Source organism: Theropithecus gelada, chromosome 1 (assembly GCF_003255815.1).
Source record: "Theropithecus gelada isolate Dixy chromosome 1, Tgel_1.0, whole genome shotgun sequence".
Lineage (NCBI taxonomy): Eukaryota > Metazoa > Chordata > Mammalia > Primates > Cercopithecidae > Theropithecus > Theropithecus gelada.
The window spans coordinates 68,141,792-68,159,915 of record NC_037668.1 but is presented as its reverse complement, the minus strand read 5'-3'; the positions used below and the strand labels follow the sequence as shown (position 1 = coordinate 68,159,915).

The window sequence follows — 18,124 nt, the reverse complement described above, 5'->3', positions numbered from 1 at the left end:
CAGTGGTGCGATCTCAGCTCACTGCAAGCTCCGCCACCCGGGTTCATGCCATTCTCCTGCCTCAGCCTCCCGAGTAGCTGGGACTACAGGTGCTTGCCACCACGCCTGGCTAATTTTTTTTTTTTTTTGTATTTTTAGTAGAGACCGAGTTTCACCATGTTAGCCAGGATGGTCTCGATCTTCTGACCTCGTGATCCACCTGCCTCAGCCTCCCAAGAAACTGTCTTTTAAAAAAGGCAGGGGGATGGGGGGCAGGCATGCTGGCTCACACCTGTAATCCCAGTGCTTTGGAGGGCTGAGATGCGCAGATCACCTGAAGTCAATGGTTCAAGACCAGCCTGGCCAACATGGTGAAACCCTGTCTCTACTAAAAATACAAAAATTAGCCAGGTGTGGTGGCGGGCGCCTGTAATCCCAGCTACTCGGGAGGCTGGGGCAGGAGAATTGCTTGAACTCAGGAGGTGGAGGTTGCAATGAGCCAAGATCAAGCCACTGCACTCCAGGCCAGGTGACAGGGTGACTCCATCTCAAAAAAAAAAAAAAAAAAAAAAAAGGAGGGGGGAAATGTTTCTACATTTTAAAATATTAAAATGTCCTTTCTTTTCTGAAACAATGCTGATAATAGGTGGTTGTGCTTTTAATATGGCAAAAATAATAGTTGGTAACATTGTGCCAAACCATTTTTTTAAATGTGTTTTTGGAAATAAAAAAATCAGGGAACCACTGATTTTGAATCTTTTGCTCCAACATAGATTCTTTGATGTTTAGTATATTTAGTATATTTCATACGTTGCTGAAGGTATTTCTGAAATGTGTTTTGCAGTGTCTAATAAGGGATGAACTACAGCTGAAGGCTTTTCCACACTCATTACAATCATAAGGTTTTTCTCCAGTATGAATTCTCTGATGTTTAGCAAAGGATGAATCATGTCTGAAGGCTTTCCCACAGTGACTGCATTCATAAGGTTTTACTCCAGTATGGACTCTCTGATGGATAGAAAGATGTATTCTCTGGCTAAAGGCTTTCCCACATTCCTTACATTTATATGGTCTTTCTCCAGTATGAGTTCTCTGGTGTTGAGTTAGGTATGTGCTATGGCTGAAGGTTTTACTACATACATTACAAATATAGGGTTTCACACCAGTATGAATAATCTCATGTTGCCTAAGGTGTCTAATCTGGAAAAACGTTTTTCCACAGTCTTTGCAGGTAAAAGGTTTCTCTCTAACATGAGTTCTCAAATGCTGGATCAGTCCAATGCTTTGGCTGAAGGCTTTCTCACATACCCTACATTCATAGGGCTTCTCCCCAGTATGAATTCTAACATGTTGAGTAAGTGATGAAAGATGTCTGAAGGTTTTCCCACATTCCTTACATTCATAGGGTTTCTCACCAGTATGAATTCTCTGATGTGGAATAAGAGATGAACTTTGGCTAAAGGCTTTTCCACATTCCTTACATCTGAAAGGTTTCTCCCCGGTATGAATTCTCATGTGTTCAGTAAGGTGAATAAGCTGTTTGAAGATTTTTTCACAAATATTACATTCAAAGGTTTTCATTTTTGTGTAACTCCTTGAATGATTAACTAAATCTATGTTGTATCTGCTTCTCTTTCCAGATGTGTCATATTTACGATCTCTTTTACTTGGAAGACCTATTGGTCCTGGTATAACTTCTGACTTCACATTAATTCTTTTCTCAAATCTATTAGATTCTTGGCCTGTCTCCTGAGTGAATGTTTTCTTGCACATCAAGGGGATTTGCCCCTCACCCATTCTTTGGTTCTCTTGTTGGCTTTCTAGCTTATTACATTTGGAGATTCTTCCCAAGGTGGAATACATGGTGCTTCCTTTTGTAGATCTTTCCATCATTAGGCCACAATGTAATTCTTCCCATGAAATATCATTCTGTAAGGCTGACTCTTTGGTTTTTGTTTTGCTCTCCAAGTCTGAAAGAAATAAAAAAATAAAAATGACCCATATTCCCTGCACTTTAAAAAATTAATTGCCACAGTGAGAATGGGAGGACAAAATATATATTACTAGGTACAGGAGTTTTGGATTGTCTTCAAATGTGATTCTGCCACCTTGAGAGCTGATATGAATGCAAGTGAAGTAGAGAAAAGAAGCTGTTAGAAGTATGTAAGGTGGGCCAGGTGCAGTGGCTCATGCTTATCATCCCAGTACTTTAGGAGGCTGAGGCAGGAGGATCGCTTGAGCCCAGGAGTTCAAGACCAGCCTGGGCAACATAAAGAGACCTGTCTCTACAAAAACAAACAAGCAAACAAACAAACAAACCAGGCATGGTGGTGTGTGCCTGTAGTCCTAGCTACTTGGGAGGCTGAGTTGGGAGGATCACTTCACATCTCAGCTTGTAATCACACCACTGCACTCCAGCCTAGTCAACAGAGCAAGACTCTGTCTCAAAGAAAAAAGTATGTAAAATGACTTTAGGAAATTAGGAGGAGCTCATCCATGTGAAGTGCAAGAGGAAATAAACTAATAAGACAATAAGAGCAAATATCAGAAGATAAGATCAAGGAAGATAGAATATTGTTTTTGACAGGGTCTCTCACTCTGTCACCCAGACTGGAGTGCAGTGGCGTGATCATGGCTCACTGCAGCCTCAACTTACCAGGCTCAAGCAGTCCTCCCACCTCAGTCCCCCAGGTAGCTAGAACTTCAGGCACATGCAACCACACCTGGCTAGTTTTTGCATTTTTTGTAGAGAGGAGTTTTCACCATATTGCCCAGGCTGGTCTCAAACTCCTGAGCTCAAGCAATCCACCTGCCTCAGCCTCCCAAAGTGCTAGGATTACAGGTGTAAGCCACCATGCCTGGGTGGAAGATAGGATTCTAACATCATATCATCTCAAGCCCATATTTCTATGACAAAATTTTCTTTATTTACAAAAAAAGTATTTTAAAAGGTATCTCAAATACTTTTAAACACTAAATAAAACACTGAATAATGTAGGAATGCACTGACTTTTAACAAAGGATAGCATCTCCCTAACTGGGATAAAATTCCCTCCAGTGGTTGAGGATTCTGAAATGTCTCTATTCATGCATTTCCCACCAAAATGTATATGTGAATTATGCATTTGTATATATGGTCTTAAATATACATCTGTGCAAAAAAAAAAATCATATACATATCTACATCTGTTTTGTTTTTTTTTTTTTTTTTTTGAGACGGAGTCTCGCTCTGTCGCCCAGGCTGGAGTACAGTGGCCAGATCTCAGCTCACTGCAAGCTCCGCCTCCCGGGTTCACGCCATTCTCCTGCCTCAGCCTCCCGAGTAGCTGGGACTACAGGCGCTCGCCACCTCGCCCGGCTAGTTTTTTGTATTTTTAGTAGAGACGGGGTTTCACCATGTTAGCCAGGATGGTCTCAATCTCCTGACCTCGTGATCCGCCCGTCTCAGCCTCCCAAAGTGCTGGGATTACAGGCTTGAGCCACCGCGCCCGGCCTCTATATCTTTTTTTTTGAGACAGAGTCTCGTTGTGTCACCCAGGCTGGAGTGGAGTGGTGCGATCTTGACTGCAACCTCCGCATCTGAAATTCAAGCAATTCTCCTGCTTCAGCCTCCTGAGTAGCTGGGGTCACAAGCATGTGCCACCACACCTGGTTAATTTTTTTTTTTTTTTTTTTTTTTTTGAGACAGAGTCCCGCTCTGTTGCCAGGCTGGAGTGCAGTGGCGCGATCTCTGCTCACTGCAAGCTCTGCCTCCCGGGTTCAAGTGATTCTCCTGTCTCAGCCTCCCAAGTAGCTGGGATTACAAGCATGCGCCACCACACCCAGCTAATTTATGTATTTTTAGTAGAGACGGGGTTTCACCATGTTGGCCAGGATGGTCTCAACCTCTTGACATTGTGATCTGCTTGCCTCGGCCTCCCAAAGTGCTGGGATTACAGGCATGAGTCATCACGCCTGGCCGCTAATTTTTGTACTTTTAGTAGAAATGGGGTTTTGCTGTGTTGGTCAGGCTGGTCTCGAACTCCTGACCTCAAGTGATCCGCCTGCCTCACCTTCCCAAAGTGCTGCGATTACAGGTGTTGGCCATTATGCCTCGCCTCTTTCTACCTTTGTTATTGGCACCACACCCAGCCTTAAGTCTACATCTTTATGGGCCTCTTTTTATATCTGTACATTAAGTTTTATCTCATTCTTTATTTAAAAATTTTTTAAATTATTATTATATTTTAGAGATGGGATCATGCTATGTTGCTCAGGCTGGTCTCCAACTTCTCAACTCAAGTGATTCTCCTGTCTCAGCCTTCTGAGTTGCTGAGAAGACAATGTAAACCACCTAGCTAGGCTATCTTATTTTTTCTACAACTGCATTGCATTCTACTGCATGGACATAACATAATTTGACTTGTCCCTACTGAAAAACATTTCACTTGTCTCCAATTTTTCACTGTTATAAAATTACACCATAGTACATCATTATACATAAATGTTTCTATACTCCTGTCAGTATTTCATTGGCTTTACTAGAGAAATTGATGGGTTGTGGATGTGTGCACACTCAGCAAATATGGGTGCCTTTCCCTGCATACTCACTGGATTTGATCAACCTTCATAATTTTTGCCAATATAAGAGGTAGAAAATGGCTTCTCAATTTGTGATAAAATGTTAATTACTCTGTAAAATCTTTAAGGATAGAGAATATATATTTTATTCATAGTATACCTGGCATAAAATTTTTGGATGAAGGAGTTTCTCTGATATTTACCCTTACTATTCCTATCCATCCATTTTGGGCTCTGCCAACCTAAAGCACCAATACTTCCTGTTCACAAAAAAAATCTTATTCCTTAGTATTTCTAACCTCACTTTAGTAACAACACATAAAAAGAGCTCAGAAATAGCTGAATAAATTTTGGAGTCAGCTTAAAAAGCAAGCAGAGATGTTTAGATCACTGATTACAGGGAATAGGGAGATGTTTAATTTTTCTTTTAAAGGCAAAAGCAAGATAAATGTGGTATTTCAAGTGGCCAAATTTGGCAGTAACATTCAAGAAGATTCAGAAAAATAAAGTAAGACATCAGCAAATGCAACTTGAAAGTTTAATAACTCAGGCATAAAATGATGGAAATGTGCCTTAGTGTTGCCTCAACACAGATGAACAGTACAAGCGGATCAAACAGGTAATATTAAGGAAAAAACTGTAGGGAACCGGGGAAAAACAGAGTCGAAAACCTGCTTAATGTTCTTGATGATATCATGATTTCTAGAGACTGAAAGAACAGGGAGGTTAGGATGAGAAACTTGTTTAGATGAGATGGCTTCTGTTTTTGGATGTACTGGGTGTGAAGTACAGTGCTTCTATGTGGAGATGTCGTAAATGCCAGAGATATGTAAGAATAGGGTTCATTGGATATATAAAACAAAGATGAAAAAAGGAGAATATGGGCATGGAAGGAATAGTTGAAACCATCACAAAGCATCTGTGGGAGTTTGTACAGAAATAGAACAGCAGTGTAAAAAAGACAAAGGTTCCTCAGAAATCGTGGCAGAGACTGCTGGTTATTCCCTAAACTCTGTTCTCCCCAATTTTGGACATACAACTAGATTATATTTCCCAATCTCCCTTGAATTAGATTGAGTGAAGTCATGAAGGTCTCTCCTGTTACCAGAATGAAAGTGAAAGTGAAAGTGATGTGAACCACCACAGACCGGCCCATAAAAACCTCCCAAATGAACTCCTTTGCTTATTCTATTATAACTCCTCACTTATTCTATGTTGTCTAAATGCAGATGATGAGGAAACCCTGGGGGATAGAGGAGCCACAGGCAGAAGAATCCTTCTGAATCACCAGATGAAAAGGAACTGTCCAGTGACCTAAACAATTTCTCCAGGGCCCACTGCAGTGGCTCATGCCTGTAATCCTAGCACTTTAGGAGGCCAAGTAGGCAGATCACTTGAGGCCAAGAGTTTGAGACCAGCCTGGCCAACATAGTGAAACCCTGTCTCTACTAAAAATACAAAAATGATTAGCCGGGCACAGTGACTCACACCTGTAATCCCAGCTACTTGGGAGGCTGAGGTAGGAGAATTGCTTGAACCCAGGAGGTGGAGGTTGCAGTGAGCCAAAACTGTACCACAGCACTCCAGCCTGGGTGACAGAGCAAGACTCTGTCTCAAAAAAGAAAAAAAAAAAAAAAAACAATTTCTCCAGATCAGTATATGATCAAGGAATAAGTTCATATCCTGACCTAGGCAGAAATCATGTATCTGCATTAAAAAAGACACTGATGAGAAGCACTGAAAAAGCAATAAGAGAAATAGAGGAGACAAAAATTATTAAACTAGTTGATAGAGGAAAGGATATTAAGGTGACAAGGACTATATGTATAATCTAATGCAGCCATGTAAAATAGTGCCATAAGAACACACAAACTGTGGTGTCAGAATGATTAGAATTAAGATACTGAGTCTACCAAGTAGTAGCTAACTGCCCTGTGTACATTTTTTAATCAGCCTCCTTTTCCTCATTTCTAAGACAGAGCTAATGTGGGACTCACAGAGAACCCAACTATCCTTCAGAGAACCCAGGTAAATACTGTCATTATTACTGAACTTAAATGTTAACGAAGACTGTTAAAATCCACTGGATCTGCTAAGAACGAATTCTGTGTTTGATTTCTCAAAGAGCCATACATTTTCTGGCATGAAAAGTTAAATTACACAAGTTAAAATGAGAGAGTTACAATTGAAACTGTGATCACAGAATAAGGATTAGAAAAAATATTGAAAATGAAATCATTGAAAGTGAAACCGATGGTAAAATGACATGAGAGTCCAGTGAAGTGGACTGTGTTTAACGAGGAGAGACCTGTGTAAATCTAAATGTACATGGGAAAGAAACTATGATCAGAGCAAGGTTTAGAATACTGGGAAAGAGGTAAAAATCATGAAAGTCAGATCAAAAGAAATGATGAAGGTTAACCCTGATGAGAAAGGCATCTCTTTTCCTCTGACTCCAGAGAGACTAATGAGAAGATGCAAGTGTGGGAAAAGGGTGATAGAGATAACAGAATCAACTTTCTTGAATGTACCATCCTCAGGGCCTCAGTCTTCCCCACAGCTTGGACAAGGCCTTGAGGGGAATTCTCTGGCTGACATCACAAAGGCCCCACCTGCCTTACACTTACCTGAACTTGGTACTCCTGAAATCTCTCTCTCCATCAGCCATGGTTCTTCTCCTTTCTCCAACTGGGAAATCACGCCAGGTTTGGAAAGCTGATATCCTGTTTATGGGGAAGAAAAGACTGTATGTGCTGAGATCACAGAGCCATCCCAAGAATTTAAATATGGTTCTTTGGTATTCAGGCCTTCTAAAGAAAGCAGAGTAGAGTAGAAAGAACAGAGCAGAAAAGAGCATAGCAATCCTGACTGGGTGTTCAGAAGGAAACAGAAAACCTCTAATATACAACCCAAACCCCAAACAAAGCACTTAATTTAGAAACAAAGGTTTTCATCCAATAGGTACATTCTATTTTCTTTTTTTTTTTTTTTTTTTTTTTTGAGGCGGAGTCTTCACTCTGTCGCCCAGGCTGGAGTGCAGTGGCGCGATCTCGGCTCACTGCAAGCTCCGCCTCCCGGGTCCGCGCCATTCTCCTGCCTCAGCCTCCCAAGTAGCTGGGACTACAGGCGCCCGCCACCGCGCCCGGCTAATTTTTTTTGTGTTTTAGTAGAGACGGGGTTTCACCGTGTTAGCCAGGATGGTCTCGATCTCCTGACCTCGTGATCCGCCCGCCTCGGCCTCCCAAAGTGCAGGGATTACAGGCGTGAGCCACCGCGCCCGGCCGGTACATTCTATTTTCAAGAGAAGCCCATCCTTACCCACTGAGACCAGGTTCCCATAGTTCTCCAGCATCACCTCCCGGTACAGATTCCGGTGAGCAGGGGCCAGCTGCCCCCACTCCTCCTGAGTGAAGTCCACAGATACGTCCTTGAAGGTTAATAGTTCCTAGAACATCAAATACGTTCCTTTTCAGCCAGACTTCAGGAAGTTTTTCTGACCTTGTCTAGAAGCTAAGAGATTCTAGTCAAGTTTTCCTGGATACTCTCTTGCTAATCATTTAATTTATTATAATGATTATAGATTACATAAAATGGAGGTTATAAAACAATGCATAAAACGTGTAAGCTACCTCTGCAACTTACAATCTGGCTGAAGGGAAAATATTCATGAAATATTAAAGAAGGTCACAGTACAGTGTACAGTAATTTTGATTAAAGACAATAAAGTTCAGGAGTATTTGGGGAAGCGGGGAGTTCAGAAGGGGCTAAGGCCACAAGAGAAAACAGGGACTTTTCTTGGGCAGAAAGAATTGGTTAAAATGAGAATACTTTAGCATGGGTAAAATAACCTTACCTAGGTTTTTCTGTTAATAATAAAAGTATGAGAGAACAGCACATTTTTGGAGGGAGCATGAATTCTGCCTAATAATGAAGACATCTGGACAGAGATAGACATGCTGGGGTAAGAAGTATAAGGGTCTATTATGTATGAGCTACAAAAAACAAATAACCATTTGACAATTATTTTTTAAAAATACTCCGTTAGAGAAATGCAAATCAAAACCACAATGAGATACCATCTCATGCCAGTTAGAACGGCAATCATTAAAAAGTCAGGGAACAGCAGATGCTGGGGAGGATGTGGAGAAATAGGAACGCTGTTACACTGTTGGTGGGAGTGTAAATTAGTTCAACAATTGTGCAAGACAGTGTGGTGATTCCTCAAGGATCTAGAACCAGCAATACCATTTGACCCAGCAATCCCACTACTGGGTATATACCCAAAGGATTATAAATAATTCTACTATAAAGACACATGCACACATATGTTTATTGCAGCACTGTTCACAATAGCAAAACTTTGGAACCAACCCAAATGCCCATCAATGATAGACTGGATAAAGAAAATGTGGCACATATACACCATGGAATACTATGCAGCCATAAAAAATGATGAGTTCATGTCCTTTGCAGGGACATGGATGAAGCTAGAAACCATCATTCTCAGCAAACTAACACAGGAACAGAAAACAAAACACCTCATGTTCTCACTCATAAGTGGGAGTTGAACAGTGAGATCACATGGACACAGGGAGGGGAACATCACACACTGGGGCGTGTCAGAGGATGGGGGCTAGGGGAGGGATAGCATTAGCAGAAATACCTAATGTAGATGATGGGTTGATGGGTGCAGCAAACCAGCATGGCACATGTATACCTATGGAATAAACCTGCACATTCTGCACATGCATCCCAGAACTTCAAGTATAATAATTAAAAAAAAACCTCCCAAAAGCTAAGAGAATTCAGATGCTGGAAGGCTGAAATAACAACAAATCCCCTAAGTATAGACAGTATTTTAATGCTTTTTGTATTGTAAATAATTCTGAAATGCATTTCAGGCCTATTAGGCTAATGTTAGCATCCACATTTAACCTATGAGAAAGCTGAATTTGAGAAAAGTTAAAGACATAGGATTAAACCCTGTGATTTAAACACATGATTAAACCATGTGATTTTGGGAGCCAAGATCACTCCACTTTAAAACTCTTCTGTTCTCTAATAATACCCTTTTCTATTTCTCAGACTACTCTCTAATTTTCTTGAGTTTCCCTATGCCTCTGGGGTTTGGTAGTGCAGAGTTTCGCCAGTGCTATCAGTTTTCTGATTACTTCCTTTAGGACACACGGCACACTGTTAAACTGCTCTTAGAAGTCTTCCCTCCTTTTCTGCTTAGCCTATTTAGCTCATGCTCTTCATGACCTGCCAGTATCCTCTCTGAAAGCTGAAATCTGAAAAGAAAATCATTTCTTTTTTCAGTTACAGTTCTGCTCTAGGACTTGACCAAAAATCCTCACTTAAAGGTCATCAATGAAGTGTACACATCTCCAAGAATATCAGAAACTGATTCTGTTGACTTTTAAATGTTACTTAAAATGACTCATGTTTGTCTTTCTCCCAGATGATACGTGAATTTCATGGGCAAGGACTACATTACATACTTCTCCTCTCTGTCTCTTTCTCTCTCACACACATGCGGCCTCAGCACAATATATTTGTTGGATAAATGGCTAGAGGTTGGCAAAAAAAGAGGTTTCCTGTGGAAGGTTACTACTGGTGGGGAAATTACCTGTGAAATCAACTGATGTGGCCTGGTTTTCTAATGAAGAACAGGCTAAGAAAAGCCAATCAGCCGGGCGCGGTGGTTCACGCCTGTAATCCCAGCACTTTGGGAGGCTGAGGTGGGTGGATCACGAAGTCAGCAGATTGAGACCATCCTGGCTAACACGGTGAAACCCCGTCTCTACTAAAAATACAAAAAATTAGCTGGGGATGGTGGCAGGCACCTGTAATCCCAGCTACTCGAGAGTCTGAGGCAGAAGAATGGCATGAACCTGGGAGGCAGAGCTTGCAGTGAGCTGAGATCGCACCACTGTCCATCTCAAAAAAAAAAAAAAGAAAAAAAAGAAAGGCCAATCCAGGAAGTTGAGTCAAAGAAAATCAAATTCCAGTGTTCTTAAAATCTGAGAAACAATGTCAAGAAAGTGACCAGAAACTCCAACCCACCTGGGATTCTGCTGTCAGGGGTCCAAGGGCCACTCTACTGTCTAAACTGTCTCCCTGGGTCTCATCAGCATCCTGAGACAGCAGAGCTGGGGAAGGAAAAGAGCCATGAGGTTTGCATCGCCCCAAATCACCCAGAGAAACTGCCTACAGACCCATTCAGTGTGGCTTCTCCCCAAAAACGTTCACAAAGAGGGACATTTAGAGCGACTCAAGGGCCTCCTTAATAAGGAGGACGTGCTGTAAGCTGCTTTCACCATTAATATTTCCCAATGGTCTTAGAGATCTCTCAGGCCAATCTTTTGTTCAAAAATCCTCAAAGGTTTCCCCACTGACAAGAAAGAAAAATGCAAACACTTCAATATAGATTTCTTGTTATTTTTAAATTATTATTATTATTTTGAGACAGAGTCTTTCTCTGTCACCCAGGCTGGAGGGCAGTGGCATAATCTCAGCTCACTGCAACTTCCACCTCCCAGATTCAAGAGATTCTTGTGCCTCAGCCTCCCGAGTAGCTGGGATTACAGGCATGTGTCACTATGCCCAGCTAATCAACATAGATTTCAAGATCCTCCACAACCAGTCCATGGCTTCTCTAAGTATTATCTTCTCTAAACATTATCCTTCATTCACTGGACACACCTACCCACACAATCCTAGTACCATTCTTTGAACACAGCTGGATAGTACCCCACCCAAATCCTATTTGGTGAAAAACTGAGATATCCTTCAGGCCCAGTTCAAGTAAAGTTTTCCCAGACACCCTTAATGAGAAGAAAGTTTATTCTCTCCTATGCTTCCCAAAAGCTTGGTTTTTATATCTGTTCTAGTATCTATCTCAGGCTGCTTTTTACTTTATGTGTATAATTATCTCTCTCAATTGAGTATTAATGAGGGTATGGATGGAAACTGTATCTTGCTCATTTTTTTCCATCTGCTAAAGTGCTACACATAACACACTGCCAGCTTTCTAGAATTTAAGTAATTTTGGCAGAATTTGAGGTATTAAAAATATGCACTACAGGCCGGCCGCAGTGGCTCACGCCTGTAATCCCAGCACTTTGGGAGGCTGAGGTGAGTGGATCACGAGGTCAGGAGTTCATGACCAGCCTGGCCAAGATAGTATAACCCCGTCTCTACTAAAAATACAAAAATTAGCTGGGTGTGGTGGCGGGTGCCTGTAATCCCAGCTACTCGGGAGGCTGAGGCAGGAGAATCACTTGAACTGGGGAGGCGGAGGTTGCAGTGAGCAAGATCTCGCCACTGCACCCCAGCCTGGGTGACAGAGCAGGCAGGACTTTGTCTCAAAAAAAAAAAAAAATGCACTAGAGGCCGGGCGAGGTGGGCAGATCATTGAGATCAGGAGTTCAAGACCAGCCTGGCCAACATGGTGAAACCCCACCTCTACTAAAAATACAAAAAATTTAGCTGGGTATCATGGTGCACACCTGTAATACCAGCTACTGGGGAGGCTGAGGCATGAGAATCACTTGAACCCGGGAGGCAGAGGTTTCAGTAAACCAAGATCGCGCCATTGGACTCCAGCTTGGGTGACAGAGCGAGACTCTATCTCAAAAAAAAAAAAAAAAAAAAAGCACTAGGAATTAAGGCACATGAATAACTTTGTATTTTACTCCAACTTTTTATCACGACTATTGAACATCCATACATCCACATCTAGATTCAACAATTGTTAATATTTACCATATTTGCTTTACCGATCTACATTTTTTCTGAAGCATTTCAAAGTTGTCTGCATTATAATACTTTATCCCTAAAGATTTCAAATAAGGATCTTCTCTTGTATAACCACAATACCATTTATTACATCTATGAAAATTAACAATAATTCCATAGTATCATCTAAATATTCAGTCCATATTCACATTTCCTCAACTGTTTCCTCAACTTTTATTCTGGATTTTTTCCAAACCAGGAGTGAATTAAGGTTCACACATTCAAAGTGGTTGTTACTTCTAGTCTCTTTTACTCTAGAATAAGTACTTTCCCTTTCTTCATGACGTTGTCTTTTTAAGATACAAGAACAGTCTGACTGTATCCTCAAGGTGGGGTTTATCTTATTTCTCCATCCCCTGTATTTTCTGTAAACCAGCAGTTCAGTCTTTAAATTTAATTTAGGATCACGTTAAACATTTTTGGTAGGAATACCTTGTAGGTGGTACCAGGTGCTTTATATTACAGTATCTGGAAAGTATAAAATGCCCGGCTATCCCATTACTGAGACATTTGGTTAAAACTGTGACCACCACACCTCACCATTGGAAAATTCTGTTCATTCTTTGCCATTTAGGAAGTAATTTGAGGGAATAATACTTTGATATCATGTAAGTATCTGTTCCTCATTAACCTTTCAATTATTTTATTTATGGTAAAAGAGTCTATCATTCTTTCTACATTTATTTATTTATCTATTTATTTATTTCCAAGACAAGGTCTTGCTCTATCACCCAGCCTGGAGTGCAGTGGCGCCATCTCAGTTCACTGAAACCTCCGCTTTCCTGGTTCAAGCGATTCTCGTGCCTCAGCCTCTGGAGTAGCTGGGATTACAGGCATGCGCCACCACGCCCAGTTAATATTTGTATTTTTAGTAGAGATAGGGTTTTGTCATGTTGCCCAGGCTGGTCTCAAACTCTTGGCCTCAAATTCCTGGTCTCAAGCAATCTGCCTGCCTCGGCCTCCCAAATTGCTGGGATTACAGGCATGAGCCAGCACACCTGGCCTCTTTCTACCTTTATTATTGGCAGGCATTTTCTGTAAAAAGCTTTCCCTCCCCAGCTGAAGAGGATCTAAAAGGCAAGGCAAATGCATCATTCATTCCCATAATAACCTATTTTTCAAAGTAAGGAATCAGTGTATTAATTACCTCCAATGTTTGCAAATGAAATTCCCCCCATCTTTCTCTATTTTAAGTGTCAAGGTGATCATGTGGAATTTTACTTATTCAAGGTGTTACCATCAGTTTGGATACTTCAGCTTTCCCAAATCTGTCGAGTGACAGACCCTTAAACCTGGCCTATTTTGACACATATCCATTAGTCTTTAAGCTCTTCCTTGCTTTCTAGCACAAGTTACTCCAGGCCTACTTGGTACTTCCCCTGCTGCTTCTCCTTCTGACCTAGCCACTAAGTTCCTGTGTGACCCTCGGCAGGCCTCCCATTTGATTTACATTTCCCCACTGTTAGAATAAGAAAAATCAGGTTAAGTCCATCCTGCCCCACATGGCCATGGGAAGGATAAAAATAAATAATATACATAACCATGACACTGAAATACTGGTCCTAGGCTGAACTGACCACTACTATTTCGGAAAATCCCAGACTAGGAGCCACAATCAAGAACTCCAGAAACCTTCCACCCATTCATCTAAGAGATGCTTCCACTCAAGTGACTCATTCCGTCTCACACTAGAGGGGGCTGCTTTTCCTCCCTCCCACCCATCAGTTTATTCTCACCTTCTCCTTTAAACATTTTAGTCACATCCTCCCACAGGGCCACCCCCTCCGTGACCTTCTTTGGATGATGCAACTTCACCCACGTGCTGGCCTCGGTGGGCAGGGTGATCAGGAGCTGCTGCAGCATGACGGCGTCTGCACTCCTTTCTGAGGACCCTCTGTCTTAGCCCATAGGGCTTGTCCACCTCTGACGAGGAAATTGCTGGAACCTCTGACAGGAGGCTTCCCAATTGTACCGATCTCCTTTAATCGCCGACTCCTACTCCTCAATGTCCTCTCTCAGGAACCCAGAGAACATACAGTATCAAAATCCGAGATCTGGACTTGTGTCTGTCATCAGCTCTCAGGGCGCATCTCCCAACTTGAGCTCCATCTGTCTCCTCGGCCAGCAGCTGGAGGCGCCAAGTATTTACTCTCAGCAGCCCCTGCAGATGCCTAGAAGACATTAGCATCAGCAAAGGACCAAGGAGGCTCAGTCATAGGGCGGAACGCTAGAACGTATATGGATCACTGTAAAATGTTTCCAAACGATACACGGAGGCGGTGAGCAGACACAGCCCACAAAGTTCAAAGCACCGCGCAGGTGTCAGGAAGCACAAAGAGATGAATACAATCCAATTCTTTGTTTGGGGCAGTAATTATGTGTAAAGTAGCCGGGGATTTGGAATCCCAGCTCTTTCCCTAGTCGGCTGTAGCAAACCGCGAAACCGCTAGACCCCGTCTCCTCCTCCCCGAATGAGAGGCTAAGTCTTCCCCTCAGAGCGGGACCCGCCCGGCCCTGCCCTCCCAGCCTTTGTCTAAGCACGACTCCGGGGCTGCGGAGAGCACCGCGCGCGACAGGGTGGCCGCGGGCGGAACTCGCGCTTCCCGGCTCGCCCAGCTCCCCAAGCTCGGGACAGCCACCCGCTCACCCTCTCCCCGCTGGGCCGGCACGCCCCGCCTTCCCACCGTTGCGGCCAGGTCCCGGCACTGCGCCGCCACGCTCCCTTGTAGCGCCGCGGCGGGCAGCCGGGGCCCAGTGCGCCTGCGCAGCGGCTGTCCGGAGCATCTTTCCCAGCGTTCTCCCCGGAGCATCGTTCCCAGCGTCCTCCCCGGGAGCCGCTCGGCGAGCGCAGACGCCCCCACCGGTGCTCGCTGGGTTCTCTCCTTTCAGGGTCTCCCAGGATCCGATCCCTGCGAGCATCATCAGCCTGGCTCCTGCGGGAGGAGCCTGCGTTCTTGGGCCGCAGACTCTGATGAAGAACAACCATCTTTCCTCCGCTGGGAAAATGCACGTGAACGTTTAGGGTGAGCCTTTGAAACCCTTCACAAAAGGGAGCCATCGGCATCACGTTTTTTGGTGAAACGACACTGGTGTAAAATAATCCATAGCAGTTTCCCTAAATATTATGTACATGCCAGTTATTTATTATCAGCAGACAGTTGAATGGGTTCTGGTGTATTGTTAAAAGAATACTACAACAGTTTTCTGTTCTAGTATTCAATCAAAGTTCTCATGTTTATTGCTTACCTTGTATTTCTGAAATGCCAGAAAATACACACACACACACACAAAATTATTGCCTATAATTTCAGCAAGCAGCGGTAACCTTGCTAAAGGTTGGTGTACAGCCTTTCCTACACACACACAACGTTTTTCACGCATTGTTATATATTTTCCACAAAAGCAATTATACTGTAATGCTGTTTTATTGCTGAGTTTTCTCCCTCCAACAAAATAGGAGTACATCACTCCAAATACATTTCTACATCAATAGTTTACAAAAACCACAACTGGAAATAGAATACAATTATAGTACTTGCTAGCTGTTATGAACCGAATGTTTGGGTTCCCCAAAATTTATCTTGAAGCCCTAACCCCTATTGTATTTGGAGGGTATTTAGAGATAGGGCCTTTATGGAAGTAATTAAGGTTACATGAAGTCATAAATAAGGGTGGGACCCTGCTCTGACAGGATCAGTGTCCTTATAAGAAGAGACATTAGAGAGTTTGCTATCACCCTCCCTCTCCCTTTCTCCTTTTTTTTCTCTCCTCCTCTCCAGGCGCTGCAGGCTCTCAGGAAAGGCCATGTGAGGACTTATGGAGAAGGCTTTTGTCTCCAAGCCAGGAATATAGCCCTAGTCAGAAACGAACCCAGCTGGACCATATGTGGGGCTTGTAGTCTCCACACTGAGAAAATAAATTTCCGTGTTTTTCTGTGTTTTTTTTTTTTTTTTTGATGGAGTCTCGCACTGTTGCCCAGGCTGGAGTGCAGTGGCGCAATCTCAACTCACTGCAAGCTCCACCTCCCGGCTTCAAGCGATTCTCCTGCCTCAGCCTCCCACGCAGCTGGGACTACAGGCGCCCGCCACCACGCCCAGCTAATTTTTTGTATTTGTAGTAGAGATGAGGTTCCACTATGTTGGCCAGACTGGTCTCAAACTCCTGACCTCATGATCCTCCCGCCTCGGCCTCCCAAAGTGCTGGGATTACAGGCATGAGCCACTGCGCCTGGCCAAACTTCCATGGTTTAAGCCACCCAGTCAATGGTATTTTGTTACAGCAGCCCAAGCTGATGAATACACTAGCATATAATAGTTACAGAATATGAGGCTGTGTCCTAAGTGCATTTCATATTTTAACTGATTTTGTCATCATAGCAACCGCTTGAAGTAAGTACTATTATTATTCCCACTTTACAGATAAGAAAACTGAGGTTGGGAGAAGTTGAATAACTTGCCCAAGATCATGTAGCTTACAAGTGGGGAACACAGGCAGTCTATGTTCCTATCTGCTACTCAACAAAAATACAGCATAAAATACAATAAAATGTTAATGGTAGAATCTAAGTGGTGGTATAGGGATGCCATACAGTAAAATTCTTTCAATTTTTCTCTATATGTGTATGTTTTCATAATAAAATATCAGAAAAATACAGCTAAGAATAAACAAGAATTATGCAGGAACTTATAAATAAAACTCCATTTTTTTTTTTGTTTAAATGGTGAGAATAGTGATATAATATATTCACGAGTTGGAATAGAACATTCTAAGTATGTCACTTTTCCTCCAGTTCACATAAACTGTGATGCATCCCAATCAAAATTTCAACTTTTTTGGCCAGACATGGTGGCTCACGCCTGTAATCCCAGCACTTTAGGAGGCCAAGGCGGGTGGATCACCTGAGCTCAGGAGTTCGAGACCAGCTTGGCCAACATGGCGAAACCTCGTCTCTACTAAAAATACAAAAATTAGTTGGGTGTGGTGCTATGTGTCTGTAATCCCAGCTACTCAGGAGGCTGAGGCAAGAGAATCGCTTGAACCCGAGAGGTGGAGGTTGTAGAGAGCCAAGATTGCGCCACTGCATTCTAGCCTGGGTGACAGAGCAAGACTCCATCTCAAAAAAATAAATAAATAAAAATAAAAATAAAATCAGCTTTTCTTTTTACTAAACTAAATGATTCTAAAATTTAGCTAGTACGGCAAGTGTTCCAGAATGGCCAATAATGTTTTCCAACAATAATGAAGGCAGACTGCCCTACCAGATATTACCTTGTATTATGGAGGCAAAATAATCAAAATAAAACTAGTGCCAAAATATGTTCATAAATCAGTGAGATGAAATTGGAAACTCAGAAACAGACTTGACACTTTATTTAAGTTTAGTATATTGTAAAGCTGGCATTTCAAAACAGCTGGGTAATGATGGATTATTCAACAAGTATCATTAGAACAACTAGTTAGCCATTTGGGGAACAGTATGAGTCTTCTCTGGCAGACAACAAAATACCATAGACTGGGTGGCTTAACCAACAGCAATTAATTTTCTTATAGTTCTGGGGGCTGGGAAGTCCAAGATCAAGGTCAAGGTGTGAACAAGATAGGTTTCCTTCTGAGGCCTCTTCTCTTGGCTTGTAGGCAGCCACCATCTCCTTGTATGCTCACAAGACCTCTTCTTGTGTGCTTGAGGAGAGTGAGCTCTCTGATGTCTCTTCTTTTAAGGACACTAATCCTATCAGATCAGGGCCCCACCCCTGTGACCTCATTTAAACTTATTACTTCTATAAAG

At 42.6% G+C, this 18,124-nt stretch overlaps 1 protein-coding gene across 2 annotated transcripts; it reads right to left on the bottom strand.

Annotated features, from left to right (window-relative positions):
* Nucleotides 1-667: 667 nt before the first annotated feature.
* ZFP69B (ZFP69 zinc finger protein B) lies at nt 668-15,054 on the bottom strand. Of its 2 annotated transcripts, none has more exons than XM_025354984.1 (5): nt 14,076-14,985; nt 10,606-10,691; nt 7,858-7,984; nt 7,167-7,262; nt 668-1,949 (listed from the first exon to the last, which is right to left on the bottom strand). In XM_025354984.1, exons 1-5 carry the CDS (start codon nt 14,200-14,202, stop codon nt 784-786), a joined length of 1,602 nt encoding a protein of 533 aa, XP_025210769.1. In that variant the 5' UTR covers nt 14,203-14,985; the 3' UTR covers nt 668-783. The 2 variants fall into 2 exon arrangements, with proteins under 2 accessions (XP_025210769.1, XP_025210774.1); XM_025354989.1 differs by lacking the exon at nt 10,606-10,691 and adding an exon at nt 14,987-15,054 and having other exon boundaries at nt 671-1,949; nt 14,076-14,500.
* Between the last annotated feature and the right edge of the window lie 3,070 nt (nt 15,055-18,124).